The sequence below is a fragment of the Pecten maximus genome, chromosome 17, assembly GCF_902652985.1.
Source record: "Pecten maximus chromosome 17, xPecMax1.1, whole genome shotgun sequence".
In the NCBI taxonomy this organism is placed as follows: Eukaryota; Metazoa; Mollusca; class Bivalvia; order Pectinida; family Pectinidae; genus Pecten; species Pecten maximus.
In genome coordinates, this window is record NC_047031.1 from 14,922,318 (window position 1) to 14,938,548 (window position 16,231).

The following is a 16,231-nucleotide window of genomic DNA, read 5'->3' on the forward strand; positions in this document are numbered from 1 at the left end:
ACATTGTTCCTATAGATTGGCCTCCATATAGCCCCGACCTGTCCCCAATCGAGCATTTGTGGGATGAATTAGACAGAAGAATTCGAAATCGCCGTAACCCCCCAAATACCCTCCCTCAGTTAGCAAATGCACTCGTCCAAGAATGGAATAACATTCCAATACGGAAAGTCAATGCCCTGATGAACTCAATGCAACAAAGAATTAGAGATGTGATAACTGTTCGAGGAGGACACACACGATATTAGGGCACGGTTTCAAAACTGCTGCCATTTCAACTTGGATTCACGTAGGGTACTACCAATCATGACCTTCTAGCAAAGTGACCTGTTCTTAAAAATCTCTAAACATTTAAAGGATGTTACATCAATATTCAATATTAACTATTACATATGAAATTTAAACATAATGCTCACAAGTATTATTTTATTAAACCTACAATTTGAAGTTGCGTTTCTTTTTCGTTTCAGTATATATTATGACTTGTATAGCCTTCCATTTTTAATGTGAAATGTTTTGATTTTGTAATCAACATTCCAATTGAGATGTTTATGAAAGTTGGTATGTTAGAGGCTACAAGATTTACAAAAAAAGTTCAGTTCTCTTACCTTGTGTCTTTTTTTCCATAATGTCTTTAATAAGTTGACTTGTATGGTTCACTCCCGTCATAGTTTCTAAAATTTCTTCCACACATTCTATGATTCCTTCTTTTTCATTGATACATTTACTCAAATGTTCTACAGTCACACTTAAGTTTTCTACTACCACTTTCAATTTTGCTAGTTCTATAAGGATAACTAGCATTCCTGAAAACAAACCTATCATTCCTGAAAACAAACCAATAGCATAGTACATTTCCATGTTTGTGTCCTTTCTGATGTCTATAGAGAGAATGTTGGAAAATCTGATTCTATATCCTTTTATCAAATATGGCCCTTTGTGAAGTTACATAACTTTTTAAACTGATAATCTATCATTACCTGAGGCTATCAAGTTGTTTATCTGTCAAATGATTTCAAGCATGTGTCGATAGATGTTTTATAGAATTAGATATTAAGTTTTATATATTACTTAGTTATGGGATTTTTTTTAAACAATACAAATAAGGTGTTTAAACAGCCTTTTTAGAATTTTAGAACAGCCTATATTTGGAAATCATTTCATTCAGTACAAAAGGAAGGCTATATTTTTCAATTCCTTTCTAAAGAGTAACATTTTTGCAATCAAAGATTTATGGGACGAGCGTAGAAATAATTTTAAAGGCGATCTTGAAATTTTTAATATGTTAACAGATAAAAGAAACTGTATATCAGAATTGGCAAAATTCAAAATTGCTTTCCCCATAGAATGGTTAAATATATTGAAAAGAAATGATACTAGAGTGATAGAATGTGTATATCCTATAATAGACACTAATCTAGATATAATTGGAAAAGATGGGAAGCCAATAGCATGTAAAAACCTTAAACCAAAAATGATTACAAGTAAAATAAAAGCCGACGAAATTCCAAGATGTAAAGATAAATGGGAATTTGAATTTGAAAAACAATTTAATTGGGAGTTATTATGGCAAAATATCACAAATACTATTATTACGATGCAAATGAAAGAGTTTCAATGGAAATTTGTCCACAATGTACTTTACACTGAATCAAAAATTAGCATGTTTAGTCCTTCAAATGGCAAATGCCATTTCTGTAAAACACATATCGAAGATATTGTACACCTTTTTTATGAATGTAACACTGTAAAAAATATTCTGAACATGTGTTCATCACAAATATTAAAACATATCCCAGAATTTAGAGAAGAAATGTTAACGGTAGAAATTGTAATTTTGGGATACGAAGAGAATAATAATCTGTCTATACTCCTTAATACTGCTTTAATTGCATACAAATGGACTATTTGGAAATGTCGAAACGATATAAAATACAATAGAAATATATTGACTGACGCTTCCATCTTTGAAAAGGTAAAAGCATTATTAGTAAGTAATTTAGAAATGTACATTAAATCGAAGAAAAAGAAAATAGTGACGATAAACTATGTTCAGAATGTTTTAAATGCTTTATTATAGAAACAACAATTGAACTATAGAATAAATGAATGAATGAATGAATGAATGAATGAATGCAAGTAATACACAAATAAATGTATAAATTATCATTAAAAGAATTAAAGTAAATAAAAAAATAAGATAAAGAAAAAAGTGCTATGATGATAACCCTGGAGGCTCTTGGTGCTATGCACCTATAATAAATAACATTATGGTAAATTACAAAATGCATGTGAACAATATATATGAATGCAATTGAGTATGTAGCATGTGCCTTTGTGTATTTGTTTGTATGTGTATTGTACGTGTGGTTATTTTTGGAAGCGGGTTAATATGTAAAGTGCATATTGTGTGAATATGTTTTATATGCGTGCGCGTCCTCTGTGTGTGGCTGAGATTGTTGGTTCGGGTTAGTATGTAAAATGCATATTGTGTGAATATATTTTGTATGCGTGCACGTTCTCTGTGTGTGACTGAGATTGTTGATTGAGCAGGTGTGGACTGTATAGGTGAATGTGTTGTGCGTGTGCATGATACCGTGTGTGTGTGCGTAATCCTATGTGGGCGTATGTGAGTGCGTGTATAATTTGGCATAAAGTGCAGGATGATGCGCATAGTATATATTGGAGTATGGAGTGTGCAATAGTTAGAAATGAGAATGTAAGGGAAAAAATCCAGCAAAATTGAAATGATGAGCCCAACAGTCTGAGAAAAAAAAAACAGCTTTTAAAAATCATGTAAACTAAATTTTACATCAATTAAACTGATGTTTCAAAGGTGGTATATCAGTTGTGCTTCTGGCAATGAGTACATTTTTATCTCTGACATCTTTTGTAGTCTGAATGTGAATATTCTAATAAAAACCCTTTCCATCTAAAACTGTAATAAATGTATATTTTGCAAATATTCCCTATATAAAGGAAGTGAATATATATTTGTTTAGATTTGATTATACTTTGTTAAAACTATAATTTGAAAGAAAAATCTATATGGTTTCTATATTCAAATATTTACAGATTCTAAAGCTGTATACACATATCAGATGACATTCCTTACATTTGTTAATTGTTTTTGTTGATACTTTTGTAACTTTGTGTAAATAATTGTTTCAAAGCTATGCATGCAATATTTCTCATATCATAACCATCAAAGATATTTTTGTTATTGTTGAAATCCTTACAATTACCTAGGCAAAACCTTTTGCATTCCTTTAATATTAAAAACTTCAAATTGATGTTTACAATTTACCTCAATTGTAATTGTTGAAATACTAAAACTGTGCCAGTATTTTTATGTTAAAGTCATGTTTACAGTTTATGCCATTCAATATGTTTAATAACTGTTGAAATCTTAAGACTGTGCCAATATCGAAGTATTTTTATGTTAAAGCCATTTTACAGTTTATATCATTCAATATGTTTGATAATTGTTGAAATCTTAAGACTGTGCCAATATCTAAGTATTTTATGTGTCAAAGCCGTGTTTGCAGTAAAATGTAATAACTTAATGTTGATACATGTTACTAGTAAGTTGCATCTTTAACTAAATACTCTTTGAAATGTTTACTTTTAAGTAAATGTTGTATAGGTTGTTTGATATATGTGTGTTTACAAGTTTTATGGTTTAAAAATGTTTATAGTTCTCTGTCTAACATATACAAATACTCAACTATACTATAGATGTTTTAGGTTTTATATACATGTGAAATACCTCATGGATAAGATGAAGCATGATGTTGTATGCAAATACTCAACTATACAGTTGTTAAACAGGTGCTGGTCTGTTCAGTTTTGCCTAAAGTTTTTCATCCTATGGATGTTTCAGGTTTTATATACATGTGAAATACCTCATGGATAAGATGAAGAATGATGTTGCGTTATTGATGTATTTTTTCAAAGTACTGTGTTTCATCTGCTAAAAGTTTTACAAATACTTAATAAATGTTAAAATATGCTATGGGTTGTAGAAAATAAAACATTATGAATAGAAGTATTGTGTTGTTGTCTCTGTTCATACTCTTTGATGTTAATCAAGATTATAATTTAGTCTTTAGCTGGTCAAGGTGGATTCTGAAATCAGATCGGACATAGCCCGTGGCAGGATGGTTATCATTTTTTCACACTGTTGTGACCAAAGGTATTGATGCAAATGATTGGATGTGGTACAGTCATTTGTTACCTTGACAGGTAATGTCTAGAGGGTGACTGGTGCTGCTTAAGTGTGTTACCTTTTAATTTTTTCTCTAATGTACTTGACAACTTAAAATGAAGCATAATTTTCTTATTGAAGTGAATTTTTATATAAAAAAAGGTTAATAGGGAAAATTGAACCCTAGACCTTCAGGTTAATAGTCGAACGTTCTAACCTACTGTGATTGATGCTTTGTAGACTGTGTATCGTTAGAGTACTGGTTATTGGCCGTTCCTTCCCCACTGTTGCTGCTACACATACCCATTACATGTTGTGACTTGTTTATTTAAAAAGATCCCCCCTTCACTTTTCTAGACAGACATACATTCTTGGACCGTACAAGGTTTACTTTCCTCATTGCATCATCTACGAGTATAGGTTGGGGTTATGGGGGGAATTAAGCACTGGTTTGCATCCTACATTCCAAGCATACGTAGCCTAAGGACTTCGCTCCTCCATTACTTTAAGGTAACTTGTGACGTTACACATTCCAGACTTGACTTGCGCGACATTTTCTAAATATAGGTACTGTGTATAGGTTGATATCAATTAACTCCTCCCTTTCTGACCGCGATTTATCAAATTCCATCAAGAGGATTTGACCTATGGCGCATTTTGATCATACCGTTCTGGGGGTGGTCCTCCCCTTAGGCTATAATCCTCCTACATAGGTAAAGGAGGATTATAGCCTAAGGCTACACATTCCAGGCTATTGCATCATCTGACCTTTGGCCATATGACCCGGTCAAAGTCAAATCCTCCGAGGATGGGAGGATGTGGCGCCTGTAAAACATCACTACTAACTTGCCTGGCGCGGTTTTTACACCTCTCGCGACCCAAGTGACCATGATGAATCTTCTTAAGCATAGCAGTACGCATGTCATTAGGTACAACAATGCGTGATCCTTTCAAGATCAAGCCATTAATGACCGATAGTTCCTCACGAAATGTCCAATACGGTTTCAGTTCAGACGGACATTCATGTTGTGTTTCTGGCCAACCAGCAGTGATAACTTCAGACAATTTCCTTAAGGTTTCATCTGACTGAGTAGATTCTACGAGCTCCTCTCGTCTAACTCCTGACACTGGCAAGGACTCGTACACTGCATTCACAAATATCTCAACTTCATCATCAAGCGAGTTAGAGTTATCTCCCTTTGTACAGGTGCTCTGGATAATGTATCTGCCATGTACATTAGTTTTCCTGGCGTGTGAAATAATGTGAAGTCATACTTCTGTAATCTAAGCTTCAGTCTCTGTATCCTGGGGGGACAATCATTGTACGATTTACTAAAGTCAATCCGAGTGTTTCTCGCTCAATGTTGGCATATCTGCTTTCACAATCAGTAACTGATCTGGATGCGTAGGCTACTGGACGCCAGTCATTGCCATGTTTTTGTAGGAGTACGGCTCCTAATCCCAGCTGTGATGCGTCACATGATATCCTGATTTCACGATCTGGATCATAGAATTTTAGGATTGGTTCCTGCGAGATTAGATCTTTGAGTTTGTTGAAAGCTGTCTCCTGTTCAGGATTCCATTGCCATACATTCTTTTCCAACAGAGGTTCTGTTCTCCTCGACAAGTCTTTGATGAATCTTGCAAGATAATTCACCATGCCAAGAAATATTTGTAGCTCTTTCCTGTTTGTAGGTCTCTCCATGTCAACAATTGCTTCAACTTTACGCGGATCTGGCTTAACCCCTTCTGAGGTGATTGTGTCTCCAAGGAATGTTAAGCTGTTGACGCCTATTTCACATTTCTCCTTGTTCAACTTTAGATTTGAGTTTCTAGCTTTTTGAAGCACAGCCCGAACACGTTCATCATGTTCCTGTCTGTTCTTTCCCCATATGATGATGTCATCCATGGAAGTGTCAACTCCTGGTATATGATCAAATAGGTTGTGTATAATCCGATGGTATATCTCGGGCGCGCTGCTGATTCCAAAGGGAAGCCTATTGAACCGATACCTTCCGAATGGGGTGATCAATGTACATAAATCTGCACTTTCATCCTCCAACTGGATTTGCCAAAATCCACTTGCAGCATCAAGTTTTGAGAAAATGGTTGCTCCTTCAAATCTGGACATTATCTCTTCCCTAGTTGGGAGTTTATAGTGTTCACGTTTGATAAACTTATTTAAATTCCTGGGATCTAAACAGACACGCAATTTCCCATTGGGTTTGTGTACGACTACTAGAGAGTTGACCCACTCAACTGGTTTCTCTATTTTCTGAATCACATTCATTTTCTCCATATAATCCAGCTCCACCTTCAACTGGTCGTGTAACGCGAACGGTATTTTCCTACACGCCTCTACCACAGGTTCCGCATCAGACTTCAGTTCTATTTTCACTTTGTCCGGTAAACAGCCTAAGCCAGTAAACAGATCTGAGTACTCTGTTTCAACTGTTGATTTGTCAAGTGGTTCTATGTTTTTGTGTTCCTGTTCTACAGCCAAGACCAGTTTAATAAGTCCTAAGGTTTCACAACTTTTTCTGCCAAGAATTGGTTTCACATTTTCTGGGCTTACTATGAACATAGTTTTGTAGTCATGTCCCTTGTGTGATATAGTAAGAATAACTTGACCAGCTATTGGAATAGCTCCTGCGTTGTACGCCTTTAACCTTACATCAGACTTGTGTAATCTTGGTCTACTAGGTAGCTTCTCAAACTCGATCATAGGTAAAACATTTACATCAGCACCGGTATCTAGCTTTAATGGTATGATGTTACCATTGACCTGTAATGGTGCCATCCGCGACTCTTGGGTATGTTTAGAATCTACAGAGTCAATAAACAGTTCATGTTCCTCGACACTCATTACCTTTTTGTTTCTCGAGCTCGGTTTAGGAGTTTTCGTAGAAAAACAAGCTTTCGCGAAATGATTTAGCTTACCGCATGCGCGACATGTCCTTCCTTTTGCAGGACAAGCTCCTCTTGGATGTGTTGTAGCACAATACGAACAAGTTGACTGAGTAGCAGGTTGGGATTTCTCTCTGTGTGATGACAATCCACGTCCTCGGCCTCCTGTGTTCCTGTATTTACTCCTACCCCTGTTTGAAGCATATTTTCGGCAAGGTTTTCATGTGTTTCTCTGTCGATTCGGCTGCTTTACACATATCAATACACTTCTGTAGGTTACGTTCTCTCAGTAATCTAGCCCTCAGTGTATCATTCTTTATTCCTTCTACAATCTTATCTTTCAAGATACCCTCTTTCAGATTTCCGTATTCACAGTCTTTACACAAAATTCTGAGATCAGTTAGATATTGATCAAATGTTTCATCTGGTTTCTGGTTTCTCTTTTGAAACACGTGTCTTTCATAAGTTACGTTTTTCTTCGGTGTGCAATAGTCTCTAAATTTTTCTATCAACGGATCAATCTTATCTTTTTCTTCTGCAGCGAAGGAAAATGTGTTATATATTTCAATTGCTGACTCACCCGCTAATGTCAGAAATGTAGCACATTGTTTTGGCTCCTCAAGTTCATCTCCCGCCGTTGCACTCATGAATAGCCTGTAGTGTTGTAACCAACGTCTCCAGTTTTCCGCAACATTGCCGTCCAACACGAGGTTTTTAGGCGCTGGCAGTTTATGATCCATGGTTTCTTATGGTTGTGTGGATCTCCGGATTTCTTCTGACACCATGTAAAGATAATGAACTATTCATATAAGTAATAAAGTGTCATTTCTTGTATTAACTTCGAGTTACATGTGTTTCACATATGGCGGCGACATCCGGGTTACTCAGGGGAATACTAATATCCGGATCAAACCTGATAGACTATACAATACATTATCATTACAATATGTACGAATGAAGTATAAATTTACCGAGAAACACAAAAGAGTTCCAAGAGGAACGATAACTCCTATAGCAAGTAAGAAATACGCTAATAAAAAAATAACCGGTATATGGTTCCGGAACAAACATATTTCTTACCAGATAAGTAATTATAACTTTTTTTCATACGGCACCACATTAAGTATAACAATTCCTTTCTCACAATTAATTCCTACATTTTCATAAAGCACTATAGTAATTCTTACATTTTCATTTTCACACAGCACTAATAATTCGTACATTTTCTCACAGCACTTCATTAAGTTAAAATTGCTATCAGATAAGTAATTCTTACATTTTGCATTTTCACACATTTTGCATTTTCACACAGAAATAGTTATTCTTACATCTTCAAACAGCAATATTGTTCTTGTATAGGATTATATACAGTTCAATAAGTAGTTCTCACAAAGTTCTACCTACATGTCCCTACCACAAACATAAACTGCTGCCAACGCCTTTAGAAAGCCTGTTGTTGACAATGTGTTGTTCATGTACTTCTCTGTGGCATCACTCAGCTTCTTCTCAATAGCAGTGTATGCCCGTCTGTTATCACACTCGATGTCCTCTGACACGATCTGGGCCTCCACTGCTGCGGCTTTCTTCTGGATTAGTGGAATCAGGACATACATATCTGGGTGGTTGTCTGTCTTCCTGTTCAATCGGTTCTGCAAGCCTAAAATTTAGAAGAAAATATAGTGAGTACATTCTCTGAAATAGCACAATGTTCATTCATAATTTTCTTTTTTTTTTGATACCATCAAGTTTAGGTACATGTAATTAGAAATGTAATTATAGCTCTTACAGTTTAACATGTTGATTGACAGGATTATATTGATTATCGCTATTATGAATTATAATTACCTTCAACATCATTGTTGGTTCGGACCGATGATTCAAAGGCTGACCAAGTTGTCGGCGGGAAAGTGGCAGAGTCAATCCACTGGCTCCTCACGTACTCTACGAACTGGCTAAGAGGGTGACCAGGCTCTGCAGGGCAACGTCCTCTGAAAGCATCAAATGTGGGGCGGATCTGATGAGGTGGCAGAAATGGTAAGGCCAGGATCATCCGGATGAAGTTGTGGGTGGCTCCCTTTCTCTGTATGTGCGTGACAGTCTAAGTTCCTGGATGTGTCGCCACAATTCTTGTGTCAGATGAAAAATGCAGCCGCGAAGATTCACACCAGGAAAAACCTCTCTAATGGACTGCCAAGCAGCTGTAACATAAAAATGTGTTGTTAATGCATAGTTTGTTATAAAATGAATCCTAGCATAATTGCAAGCAGGTAGTTATATTGTTACCAGTTATCATTTCAATGATGATCCTAAATAAAAATCACAGCATTTCATTCAATAAATTTGATAGTTTTTCTTACCTTGCTCAAAGTCGAGCATACATTGTTCAACCTGGCAGTCACCCAATCTATCTCTGATAGCCGTCAAAACCTGTAAATAATGAATAACTTTAAAGGGACTGTTTCCAAAAGTACTAAGTTTACACAATAACCTGTCCATTTTTAGCTCACCTGAGCCGAAGGCAGGCTCAGGTGAGCTTTTGCTATGGGGTATCATCCGGCGTCTGTCGTGCGTCGTCCGTTAACTTTTTTTAACCGAGAATGTTGAAATTCGCATTGAATGATTAGTTAGAAGGTCCTGACTAGATATTTGTATTCATTAAGTGAAAATAAAATTCAAGATGGCTGCCATGATCGCCATCTTTGTAATTATGTTTTACAGGTTTTGGACAGTTCCGAAACAGCTTTGACGATTTCAGTAGCCGAAATTTAGCATCTACCGATTTCAGGCGCACTATAATCTGTCTAGGTCTGGGGGAGCTACCGTTTTGCTGACTGGGCTTGCCCACACGATGTGATCTCTCAACATCGGCGGGACTTAGGTCAGCTTCAACAGCTTTCATAACCGTGGATTATCCTCCCGGAACCCTGAGAAGCGAACCAGCGATCTACGGCCGTACTGCTCAACATCATCTATAGCCAGTCGTAGGTTTCGATTTTCGGACTCTAGCGACTCCACACGCATTTTAAGGGGCTCCAACTGTTGATTCACCAAAGCTTCGACAATAACATTGATCTCGTCGCGAATGGAAGCTTTTACAGCATTAACCACACGGTCTATATCGTCATCACATAGCCTAAAACCGGTACCGCCATTTCCCTGTACATGTAGCTGTCCCTGGGGGTATATTGGCTGGAACGGAGGGCTAGTGTAAATCAACTGGCCCTGGGGTACGTACTGACCACTAATAGCAGTTTGTTGATTTATATGCGACATGGTCGTAGGAATGGGCGAGAAAACACAGGGAAGTGTATCGTCACTTGAGTTTGTATTTTTTATTCTCCTGGGACTCGGACGAGTTGGATGAAGATGAATGAACTTCGCGATTTCGCTTGTCTCGCTGATAAGCAGAACAGGTAGATTGGGACATCTATACAGACAGTACGTTGACATATATGAAGCAGCAAAATTAAGTCAAAATAAAGGGAAAACAGTGACTGGAGTAGGCACATTCATAGAGCAATGCATACAAGTTCGCACGAGAATCATGCACGCGCAGTGGCGTCCGAGATGAGAAGCGATTTGACGTATAAGATCGCGCACCAAATCACATTTTCAATACAAGTACTAAGTATTCAGCTTTTACTGACCACATACCATATCCTCTGATCTCTGGGTACCCTTTTAAATGTTCATATCACTATTTTCCTCGGAGTCGATGAAAAATGGCTGTCTTCCCATCTTCTTTGAGAAAGACCCTTGGTAATATACTGCCCACCAGCTATCAGCCTCTAGTTGGTTCGTAGGGGGATGGAAAAAATGATATGGGGCTATAATCACAGCAGGTGAGCGCTTAGGCCTATAGGCATCTTGTTTTTATTAACTTTACCACTACTTTGTTAATTCGTTCCTGTTAAAATAATGGGTACATTTATATATTTGTCAGATTAACACATCATTTAATTCTAATACACAGGCTATTACATACCCGAACGTAGTCTGACTTCCGCCGACGAGACATCAACACAAACACATGTGTAACCTTAGCCTTTGCTGTTTTCCTGGGCTCCGGTGGGTGAACATGTTCTTGTGGTCCTCGGTTGAACTGGGTGCCCTTTGCAACAATGGTGGCATAACAATGAATAGTCTTTGATCTAATGCTGCAAGTCCATATGGTCGTCGACTTGTTGGTCTTCTGAAAACCCATATATATTGTTAAATTTGTGTTTATAAATAAAGGAACAATAAATTAAATGGCTTCTTTAAAATACTGCATGTACATGTATGATGTACAATGTATATTACATGATGAAATAAAGTTCACATGCGTGAAAAATTAACATAAGTAATCATGATGATATGAACACCTATTGACTCTTACCTTTACTCTATATGTATACCAATCACTTGACACCAGTAGAGGCTTCCCGCGGGTGGTTCCTTTGGCAAGTACCTGGTATGTGGTGGGCTGGTCGTCTAGAATGCTGTCCTCTGCATCAAATGACCTATTAAGCAAAATTGTATTTATGAAATTGTTTAAAAAGGTTATAAAATTAAATTTAAAAAAATGTGATAAGTCATTTGGATCATTCGATGTGAGCACAATATCGTAAAGAAAGCATATAACAACATCATTCAAAATGTATTTTCATTATTAATGAATTTATTGTTGAATTGAACTTAATTATGTTTTTAACTTACTTCTCTTGCGGCTCCGTTGCTTCCTCCGGTCTCTCCCGATCGGACATGTCAAAGGAATCATCAAGGATATTAAAGTTGGTAATCTGGAGCTGGTCGGTGAAGTCTGTGATGTCGGTCTCGGAATCGATGGGGGTGATATCAGGGGCACACTGATGACAAGTGAAGTGAATGTCGGACGATGTCCTCACTGCAAGGCGATAGTCCGCCAAGGAAATTCCTAACAAAAAATAGTTTATCGCGTAGTACAACGGGACGTATATATATAAAGGAAATTAATAATGAAATAAATCGCTAAGTACAACGGGACATATATATATATATATATAAAGGAAATTAATATTGAAATAAAATCGCTAAGTACAACGGGACGTATATATATAAAGGAAATTAATGAAATTTATAGAAAGGAAATTAATTACTTGTATCGAATGTGCGGTGTTGCCATCTTTCACAATTGTCACAAGCTACAACTTGTTGACGACATGTCACGGGAAATCTGCAAACAATGCACAAATCAAACGAAATGTGGATCGGTTAGGCCAAAATGCCATTTTATGACAGTACACAAAAAAGTAAGAGTACCTCAAATTCAACTCTTCCTTCATGTCGTATCTAAACATTCCTTCTACTAAGAGTACCTCAATTTCTCCTCTTCCTAATGAAAACAATTAAACGGCGATCTTATGATCTTCAGAAGATGATAATCTGTAACGAAAACACCCTACGCGCAACGTAATCACACGCCGATAAAGCAATCAACACTAAGCTTAGCCAATCAATTAATTAGCTAATCATTTATCGCTTAGTTAACTGACACCTGGCAAATAGTTAAACAGTTAAAGGACATGTATTACTATGCAATATTTATGTTATTTTGAAATTTTTGATGTCTGATAGTATTTGTTGAATGTTGATGCACATTAACGATTTTTAACCCTTACCTTATTTAGTACGACCGCATAAACAGGAAGCCATACAGGGAAAAATTGGTTTGGTTTGGTTTATTTTGTTTAACGTTCTATTAACAGCTAAGGTCATTTAAGGACGGCCTCCCGTGCGTGCGACATGTATGCGTGTGGTGAGTGCGTATGTGTGTTTTGGGAGGCTGCGATATGTTCGTGTTAAGTCTCCTTGTGATAGGCCGGAACTTTTACCGATTTATAGTGCTACCTCACTGAAGCATTTTTGTTAACAATTGAAGACACCAAGACAAACGATCGCCACATATTTTATATAATATTTTAATCGATATTCCATATATAATTATTCATTGGTACGGAAATTCCCTAGAACGAAAACGATTTAGTACGAAACTTCCCGGATTCCGGACCAATATAGCAGGCGTAATTGCCTACAAATTGCTGGTATTCCTGAACAGAGGGAAGAGAACACCGATGACAAACTTTTATCACTATTCAAGCACATATTGAACATTCCTCTTACTTATGCTGATATTTCTCGCTCTCATCGTGTCAATAGATATCGACAAGATTCAACTCGTCCAAGAGACCTCATTGTTAGGTTTAATTCCTACAGGACCAGAGCCAGGGTATATGATGCGCGTTTCTCTTTAAAAACTTCTAGTCAAACAAACGAAAATTCAAGAGTATTTATCAACGAGGCCCTCACACCCCAACGTGCTAGACTTTTCGCGGAAGCTAGAGGTCTTGTGCGCGATCGTGTGGTAAGCAAAGCTTATACTAAAGATGGTGCAGTGCAATCATAGTTCGTGATTCCAGTGACAGAAATCATAAGATCACCACATCAGAACAGCTAGTGTCGTTGTTTCCTCATGCTTCATATGTGTCACGTTCGTATGCTGAGGCAGCTATACCTCGTCCCAAATCTCCCCTCATGGCCAGTACTCCACTTGCACGACCTCAAATAAATCCACTAACTGTGTCAGTTTCACACCATCATATGTATTTCAATTGCAGGAAATGATGTCATAAGTATTTCACAAGATGATGCAAACCTGCTGTTTGGTCTAATCAAAGTACAACAATTATTTACAAATACAGCATAAATTTCTCATGTGTCAACATCAGACGATGGTACATGCCACACGGAGAGGATGAAGAACTGAAACCAACGAAAAAAGGGATTGCACTGAATTTTGAACAATGGGCAAAACTGAGAGATTGTATGCTGCTGTTACCTGATTTCATCGGAGATGAGTTTGACACTGTTGAAATTTGTGAGATGACTCATTATAACCAGATGGGGATGGGCGAATGCTCTGAATGTTCCCCCACTCAACGTTACGAATCAAACACTTTACCGGAATAATTTGAATGTGAAAAAACTTGACTGAACATTAAAATGCTTATGTAAATGGACATTATAATGTATACATTATTAAAATGTTATGAATGTAATCTTATCCAAAGCCATAAAATGAACATTGTAAATATATTGATGATGTTGTAAATAATAGGTTTATATTATTCGAATGACTGTTATTTATTAAGGTGTGTAACAAATATCAACGCATTAACGATGTTATCTCAGGAGGAGAAAGAGTACCTAAAGAGGGTATGGACAGATCCTAAATACGCAGCGGCTTTCTCTGGACCATCAAAATTGTACTAGTTTGTTAGAGAAGAAGGAAAACACAAGATAGGATTGCGTAGGATCAAACAATTCCTTTCGGATAACGATGCATATGCTCTACAAAAGAGAGTGCAGAGAAAGTTCAAGAGAACACATGTCATCGTTCAAGGAATCGATACTCAATGGGATGCAGATTTGATGGACGTGAAAAAAATATCAAAATACACTAGAGGCATTCAATACATACTAATGGTTCAAGACATATTTTCAAGGTTCGTCTTTACACATCCTATGAAACAGAAAACTGCAAAGGCAGTGTTGGAAGGGTGCAATAGGTAGAAAGCCAAGTGTCCTGAGAACAGATAAAGGTGGCGAATTTAAGAACAAGTGGATACGAGATTTCATGCAGAAAGAAGGAGTACGTCTCATCTACGCTCAAAACGAGACCAAAGGTACAGTACACTACATATATTTGGTTTGGTTTGGTTTATTTTGTTTAACGTCCTATTAACAGCTAAGGTCATTTAAGGACGGCCTCCCGTGCGTGCAACATGCATGCGTGTAGCGAGTGCGTATGTGTGTTTTGGGAGGCTGCGGTATGTTCGTGTTAAGTCTCCTTGTGATAGGCCGGATCTTTTGCCGATATAAGCAGCGCTCTTTACACAGACCAAAAGTACACACATTATATAATAATTAACTGTATTCCTTTTTTTCAATAAAGCAAACTACGCAGAGAGAGCCATCCAGAAAATGAAGAACAGGATGTACAGGATGTTTTATGAATACATGAACGAGTTACAGTCCCTTACAAAGGACATCAACAACACACCATCAAGATCTCTGGGTAATGTAGCGCCTTCAGACGTTTATAAAACAAGAGGCCCATGGGGCCTGTATCGCTCACCTGGTTGGATTTGACCAAATGTCAAAATAATGTTCATGTTCAATTTGTTAATACATATACAAAAATGTACTCTCTGAAAGACCATATGGATTATTTTTTCACCATAATGGTGTTTAAAGAAACTAGGTCCCTTAAGGTGGGGGAAAACCCTTTGGCCTATTTTTACATAAGAATTGTGTTTATCCCTTAATGCCCAGCGATACTATACATAGTTATGGGATTGAGGGTCACAGTAACCATTTATGCAAAATCTGTTCCCCCATCACTACGGATGTTTCTGACCAAAAGGGGTTCAAATCCATTTAAAACTCAAATCTCTATTTCCCCTATTTGGCCCCTCCCTCCCTTCAGGCCCCTTGGGGGTCAGAGTCAATATTTATATAAACTATATTTCCCTCTTCCCCTAAGGATATTCCAGACCAAATTTGGTTCAAATCCATTCATAACTTTATCAAAAATAGTGATTTAAAAGATAAACCCCTAATTCCCTATATGGCCCCGCCCCTCAGGCCCCTGAGGGTACAGAGTAAAAATGTATCCAAACTCGGTTCCCCTTCTCCCAGGGATGTTCTTGACCAAATTTGGTTAAAATCCATTTAAAACTTTATGGCAAATAGCAATTTAAAGACTAATTTCTATTTCCTCTATTTGGCCCCGCCCCTCAATATTGATACAAACTCTTTCTCCCCTTCCTTTCTGGATGTCCCTGACCAAATTTAGTTAAAATCCATTCGTAACTTAATAATTAATAGCGATTTAAAGGATTAACCCCTATTTTCCCTATCGGACCCCACTCCGCAGTCCCCTGTGGATTCAGAGTAAAAAATTATACCACCTCGGTTCCCCTTCTCCAATGAATATCCCTGACCATATTTGGTTAAAATCCATTTAAAACTTTATGACTAGTAGCAATTAAAAGACTAATCTCTATTTCCCCTACTTGGCCCCACCCCTTAGGCCCCTAG

The 16,231-nt window shown here is 37.2% G+C and overlaps 1 protein-coding gene across 1 annotated transcript; it reads right to left on the reverse strand.

Moving 5' to 3' along the window:
- Positions 1-8,969: 8,969 nt before the first annotated feature.
- LOC117315906 lies at positions 8,970-11,371 on the reverse strand. The gene is made up of 3 exons (XM_033870326.1): positions 11,097-11,371; positions 9,469-9,538; positions 8,970-9,309 (listed from the first exon to the last, which is right to left on the reverse strand). Exons 1-3 carry the CDS (start codon positions 11,313-11,315, stop codon positions 9,158-9,160), a joined length of 441 nt encoding a protein of 146 aa, XP_033726217.1. The 5' UTR covers positions 11,316-11,371; the 3' UTR covers positions 8,970-9,157.
- Between the last annotated feature and the right edge of the window lie 4,860 nt (positions 11,372-16,231).

Excerpts from the sequence above, each read along its gene's own strand:
- LOC117315906 (XM_033870326.1), bottom strand. The coding sequence starts at position 11,315 with ATGGGTTTTCAGAAGACCAACAAGTCGACGACCATATGGACTTGCAGC. Across the intron at positions 9,539-11,096 it reads GGAAGTCAGACTACGTTCGG|GTTTTGACGGCTATCAGAGA; the intron begins GTATGTAATAGC and ends CATTATTTACAG. Across the intron at positions 9,310-9,468 it reads TATGCTCGACTTTGAGCAAG|CTGCTTGGCAGTCCATTAGA; the intron begins GTAAGAAAAACT and ends TTTATGTTACAG.